This window comes from Frankliniella occidentalis, unplaced genomic scaffold, assembly GCF_000697945.3.
Source record: "Frankliniella occidentalis isolate FOCC.00 unplaced genomic scaffold, Focc_3.1 Scaffold16, whole genome shotgun sequence".
Classification (NCBI taxonomy): Eukaryota; Metazoa; Arthropoda; class Insecta; order Thysanoptera; family Thripidae; genus Frankliniella; species Frankliniella occidentalis.
The window spans coordinates 3,364,781-3,371,645 of record NW_026267146.1 but is presented as its reverse complement, the minus strand read 5'-3'; the positions used below and the strand labels follow the sequence as shown (position 1 = coordinate 3,371,645).

The window sequence follows — 6,865 nt, the reverse complement described above, 5'->3', positions numbered from 1 at the left end:
AAATTGACTTTTTTGGTTCAATTTGACTAAAAAAACCTTTTTAGCACCTCAATGATGATAGCTAGAGCAAAACTTTTGGCACAGGAGGTCTTATCTCAAAAAGTTACATCTGGAAATATTTTTTTATTTTTTTCAAAATTATCAAATTTTGGTCATTTTCTAAGGCTTCTAGCTCCTCAGGAAGGGCTCGACCCACCCTTTTAAAAAATATTTTCAGGAAGTACAGACCTTTACCTATTCAAACCTGCTTCCGAAAGTTTTCTAGGATTTTTTTAAAGCAGTTTCCCCAAAATATTTGAAAAGGTCTTCAAAATCCTATTTCTTGCATTTTCAACCCTTTAGAGGCCCCGGGGACCAAATCCGAGGGCTGATTTAGAATCCTCGCATCATTTTCTTCCAGAAACAACTGTGACCTGCCTTTCAGAGGCCTCCGGTGCTGAAAAACTGAGATTTTTCAAAATAACTAACATTTTGGTGGAAAAATGACCCAAAATCTTTGAAAAATCATAACTCCTTCAATAAATTTTTTAGGATGCTGGTTCCAGGTCTCAATGTCTTAGATAGTGGTCTAGAAAAAGTGGTAAAATTTTGGGGGAAATCGTGGGGTGGTCATGTAAACCGTTGCTGGTCTTAAATACGTTTCCTCACCGGCAAACTGTGGTACCCAGTTAAAGTGAGAGAGGCGGGACAAAGCGGTGCGGCGTGGCGTGGCGTAGCGCGGGTCAAGAGGCGTACCCTCCTCCCCTCCAGCCTGTCCTCCTTCACCCCGCGTGACAAAGGGCGGGCTGTTAGGAATCGCGTTCCGATCGAGGCAATGGCTCTGCAAATCCGGTTCCTCTCGCCACCCGGCCCCCAGTCAGAGCCCTACACACCAGTCAAGTCCAGCCAAACAGCCGGCCCCTCCAAGCGGCCGTGCCCGCCTCAAATTGGAAAAGTTTATTCGGAAAAAGTCGCGCGGCGCGCGCGCGGGTCGGCGGGTCGTTCTCACGTTTGGACGCGTGACACGGCGCAGGCTCTGCGTGTGCGAGAGAGAGAGAGAGAGAGAGAGGGGGGGGGGGAGAGATAGGCCAACACGCTGCGCCACCTTATCGTAGAGGCGTGGCGGGAAAAGGGTAAGGCGAGCTTAAAGACTTGGCCAACTTTACAAAAGGCACAAGGTGGGGAGGCGACGGTGGCGGCCGGCCCGGCGGCCCGTCGAGCAGCGCGCCGGAGACACAAAACTTACCAAATTAAAACTGGTACAGAATTATTACCATCGCGTGAGAAGGGTTGAGGGGGGGGGGGGGCTGGCTAGGCGAGGAGGCTCATTGGAGAGGTGTACTGGAGGGTGAGGGCTACAAGACACCCGACAACTCAAAACCCAAAAAGGATTATGTTCGTGATTCAAGTTAACTTTGTCTTGATTCAATGATGCAACATCGCCTTGCCAGTCCAGAGAGGTTTGCATTGCATCGAGAAAGTTAACGCATAAATCAAGAAAACACGTTTCTGGCTGAAGCCTACAGGTGTCGGGAACATTACCACTGTCGAAAGGATTTGTGTGCTTTGTAAACCTAACACACGAAATAAAAGCTTCTTCGCAATTGCGACGACTTGTCTTCGCGTCATAAAATTGACGATTCGTCATTGGTTCACAATTATTGCAAAGCCCCAGAACAGTTAGCAGGGTTCTCGCGGGGCCCCCCACACCGCCGTCCGCGGCCGAAAGGGTGGCAACTCGCGCTGTCTCCGCGCGCCCAACTTGAGCGCGAAGGGCCCCCCGTCCTGGCGACAGTTGCTGGCAGGCAGTCATTAGTTAGTTAGTTGTGGGAGAACGCGCGCGCAGGCGCACCCTGCTGCTGTCGTGGGAGGTCCGCGAACCTTTAGGATTGCAGAGCGGGTTGTTCATGAAATAGTTCCGGTATTTGCTACGATTTACGTATGTAACGAGTGGTGAGCCAACCGCGGACACGGCTGCACGAAAGGGGTATGGGGGTCAGTCTGTGCACACTTAGAGTGTATTTTCTTGTATTTTCTGTGTACGAGCAGAGGACCTAGCGTCTGACTAGGCCGGGAGCACGACGGCTTCCTCGCTGCACTTCTTTTGAAACTTTCTTTCTTCCCCTCCGCGCCACGCCCTGCTGACTATGACTACGTCGCAGAGCAGTTTCCTGAACCAACAGGGGTGGGGTCGGCTGCCTCTCGGACCTGCATTCTGCCGCCCTATCCTTCCGGCTGTGTGGGACAGGGCGGGGCGGGGCGAGGCGGGGACGGGACCCGGGGCCAAGGGGGTGCATTGATCACTACCTATCTCGCAGGTGATTACATACATCACGGCGGACGGAAGGGGGTCGCCTGCGCTGCGCGGAACAGCACCGCGCAGCGCTGCTCCGGGGCGAGTCGCGGTCGCGGCGTTTGCGGAGCTTTGCTCGGGACGAGTTTTATGGGGGCTCCTCCTGGCGGAGAGCGAGCAGGAGGAGGAGGAGCCGCGGTGCTGCAGCAGCGCCCCTTATGACGGCGCGGGCGGGCCGCGGGGCGCAGCCATAGTGACAGTGGACTCATTAATAACAAAGAGTTGGGGGCCCCGGCGAGGACCCAGCGGCTGGCTCAATGAAGGCTCAAGTGGCAGCGCGCCCGCGGTAATGAGTTGTCAGTGAGGACCAGCCGGCGAGAGAAATGCGCCGGGCGCGTGGCGGGCTTCAGGCTCAAGGGCGTGCAGATATTACATTTTGTTTCATTTTTTTTTTGGTGGGGGAATATTTTTTTCCATTTTTTTTGAGACCGACCCTATTAGCACAGAGCTGTCTTACGACTGTCGGACAACAGTATAAAAAAGAAGACACGGACCATCGGTGCGATATACGAAATGAGAAAAATGATTCTATCGCTGTACTGTCTTTTTGCTTTGAGACGAAAATCTTTATCGGCCAGCTATCGTAATGGAAGCGAAAAACCACTTTTGGATTCGAACAAGAATCGATAAAAATACAGCAGAATAGCTTAAATTTGAAAGACTAGCGACAATCGTCTTACTGTGGAAAAGCCACTACTATTGGATTCTCGTTATCGTCACAATAATTGAAAAAAAAAAATTCTAACGCTAACGCGTTAATCGGCCCCTGAAGTTTTCACGAACAATCGTATGCACACGAAGAAATAATCATTTAATTAATCACTTCAATAGATTCAGCGTTGAAAATTAGAAAAGAGGGAAGTCGTCAAAACTTGTTGGTTAGTGTTGTGGCTCTTAATTCTGAAGTCACCACAATAATAAAACCAACAGCGAGGCAAGCGCGCCTTATAGAAACTACTTAGTGGGCATTCCCCGGCAATGACAACTTTTACTTATAGTTACAATTATTTAAACACATGTCGTTTAACCACCTCTGAAGTGCACGCGAAATCGCTAAAGAAGGGGTTATTAGACGTGGGTTGAACATAAAAGTGAGGAGAGTACATCACTCAATTTATCCAAAAACATGAAGCGAGTACGTTTGCAAAGGTTGGTACCATTGTTAGAAGCCACGCCTCCTTTCTACCCAGGATTGTCGTAGCCACGCCCATTTCTAAACAAACTGTGCAGCTTTGATTTTAAACCGGTAGAAGTTGTAATCGGGATATCTTCTGGCATCGATTAAAAGCTTATTCGGTGGCTTAAAGAACGGTGCACAATCGGCTCGCTTACACTTCCCTGTTTAAATCAATACTAACTGCGCTAGAAATTAAAAACAAGACACGAAGAATAAGCGTAAATGTCGCATATTGTTCAGCTTGCTGTCGTTCTCGTCTGGAACGTCGCACGAAAATTTTGAACATATCGTTCGGAAGCTTAATGTTCGGTCTTGAATTTTTGTCTTATACGTTTTACTGTTAAGTGAAAATGTAAGCCGCAGGGATCAACATAAAGAATGCTAGAAGTGCGAACCATTGTTGGCTTGGCAGGATTTTGCCGATTTTCGTGATAATTTCGATGTTTAACTTTAATTTTCTCAAAATTGGCCAGAAGGATTGTAATGAGGCTATAGTCAAATGAAATCTAATTTTTGGATTGATTTTTCGATAAAATTTTATTAGAATCTGTACAACAGAAGTCGCGGTACCTTAATAAATGAGGGAGGAAGAAAAATTCTAACGCTAACGCGTTAACGGCCCGCTTAGATTTTAACGTTAACACTGGCATGTATACATATATAATACTACAACGATTCATTACATTGGTAGTTACTGATTTTGATGTACACTGCAGCCAAATATCTAGGAAACTTATGTTGATCAGATTTAATTAAATGATCTACTGAAAATATTTATACATACGGTGGTAAATTTCCTGTACACTTAAAATTCTAAACAATTTGTGTATTAGAAATATTTCAAAGTTTAATATGCTGATCGTTCGCCAAGCTAGCTTGCTCAAATGAACACTGCCATGACATTCACGACAAGGAACGTGAACTTTTCAAAAATATTACTAACACAGCGTCAGATAAGAGATCACTGATAAGTGTTTAATATATTAAAAACACGTACACATTTAGACGTGTTCTATTGTATGTTGACACTTATAATCTTAAATAAGGTAAAAACATAATATATATTTTCCGTTATAGGTTGGCTGCATCAGTATACTTTCCGCCCCTTTTAAAACGAAATTATTACAAGGCGGAACTACACTCCCAGGCAACAATCAAAACCGTGGCTGGCGCTCAGCGGCCGCGTTCAAAGCGGCGTCTGTGTTGTATCTTTATACACGGCGGCACGATAGTATTATTTAAACGCGACCACTATATCGACGCCAGGGCCAAATAATTTTTTGGATAGGGTTGTACAAAGCAACAGGCGATCGATTCCATTGGTCGAACTTTCCCGCGCAAATTTGTGATTGGCCGAAATTTACCTGGCTCGACTCGGCCTGCTGCTCAGCTCGTCATTTCCATGGAAACGCGTGGATGCAAACTCAAATTTCTCAAATTTCATCAGACAATTTAACATCATACCCACCTTAAAAAAATTCTAATTTCTCGAAGTATTTTTGAGTAAAATTTTGTCCAAATCGCTTAGGCACGATCGGCTCTGCCATAAGGGGCCATCGTCAAGAATAAAAATAAAAAACTTTCGGGCGAAAGCAATAGGCACCGCTAATCGCGGGCCTAAAAATGCACTATGTGCGACAGTTTTGTGTTACTAGGGTATAGGGTTTGTGAATGTGGTTAAGAAAAATATGATAAATCTATCTATCCTAAAGGTAAACAGATGTGTCTGAACAGCGACGTCTGAAAAGACCGGCCACGCTTCGTCCCGAAACAACGTCCGCTTTTCTCAGACGATATCGATGAATTACAGGGAGCTGGGCGCCTGCGAGACTCGGGGTAGGCCAGCCCGCAGTACACGTATGCACTGCTTGCAATTTGTTGCCTACCTATCAGGCGCTCTAAAAGCTTCCGCAGCAGTGCACTCGATCAAAACAGTGGCGCGTCTCTACTAACAATTATGATACACCTTTTTGGGTATCGCAAGACGCAAGCACTTAACTTACCCTAAAGGTAAAGACGCTGTAGCCGTCGGGCCGGATGTGGTCGTCCACCTGCAAGAAGATGCAGTGCGAGTTGTCCGTCTCGTCATAGTTGTAGTGCACGACGCCGTGCTGGATGTAGGCCGGGATGGAGATCACCAGGATGATCCACCACATGACCAGGATGGCGATGGAGGCGTTGCGCTCCGTCCGGTACTGCGGACGAGAAAAACAATATGAGCATGAGCAAACGGCACGGCAGCGGGCGGGAGAGTTGGGGTCAGTCAGGGGCGGGAGCGTTCAGTCTCCTTCTCGCATTGCTAGGTAGGCACACAAAAGTACAGCAGAGAAAAGAAAAAAGAAAAAAAGAAAATGCCCGGACGCCGGATGGGGCGCGTGGGCGAGTTTAGCCCCTTCCGGAAAATTACAGAAAGGCGGAGCTCGGGTCGGGCAGCTCACGGGCCGCGCTTCCGGTAGGCGAGACTAGGATAAAGGAGAGTGTAAAGTGCGACGTGAGAAATAGGAGGGGCTGCCAAAGGTAGAGCGTCCGGTACGGCATGTGTATGCGAGCGTGTGTGTGTGCAAAAGGGGGGGGGGGCTAGTAGGAGAGTGTTTGCTTATAAGGCCGGCCTCCCTGCTATGGGTGCGTAAGCAGTACAAGTCTACCGTGAAATAGGAGCTGCCCGGCTGTGTCCGGCCGGCTGTGCGGAGCCTTGCGCACCGTTATTTTTTTCTGTGTGTGAAATTAACAACAATTTTAGAAGGTGCCAGTAACAGAATATATTTTAACAAAAGCTAATTAGAAGTACTTAGTTTGAAACAAATTAAATTGACAAGAGCGATAGCGAAGTTTACACCGCCCGCAGGGGCGGATTTGGGGAGGGGGGCAAAGGGCTGGTTGCCCCCCCCTGGGGATCTGGCGCCCCCTAAAAAAAAAAGGAGGAAAGAAAGAGGAAAGGGAGAGAAAGAGAAGGGAGAGCGAAAGAGAAAGGGAAAAAGAGGAGGAGAAAAGGAAAATTTTAAAAAAAAGGAGTGAAAAAAGAAAAATATATTTCCAGAAGGTGTACGTAGGCTGTATGTATACCCGCCTTTTTGCCGTTATAAGATGCGGAAGCAGGGAGCGAACTTGCAACATGCATGTCCCATCAACTGTCTTAATTTGGCTTCTATCATCGCATACCGTTTAACGAGCGCAGCATTGTTCAATAATAGGTGAAAATGAATGAGCAAAGCAATATATTTAATGCCTTTAACTGTCAATAGAAACAACATTTAAACGTCTATATTTTGAGCTTAGCGCGTACCCCAAGAAAAATTTCGCTCGCTTCGCTCGCGGTTTTTAAGGAGTTATAGATCACTTATTATCTCAATTTTTTT

General features: G+C 47.0%; 1 protein-coding gene across 1 annotated transcript in view; it reads right to left on the bottom strand.

Moving 5' to 3' along the window:
- Nucleotides 1–6,865, bottom strand: part of LOC113207674 (allatostatin-A receptor-like) — a gene marked incomplete in the record, with an annotated part of 197,214 nt that overhangs the window by 19,795 nt on the left and 170,554 nt on the right. Inside the window, 1 exon segment of the mRNA XM_052264052.1 lies at nt 5,513–5,704. Coding sequence (XP_052120012.1) covers nt 5,513–5,704 — 192 coding nt within the window.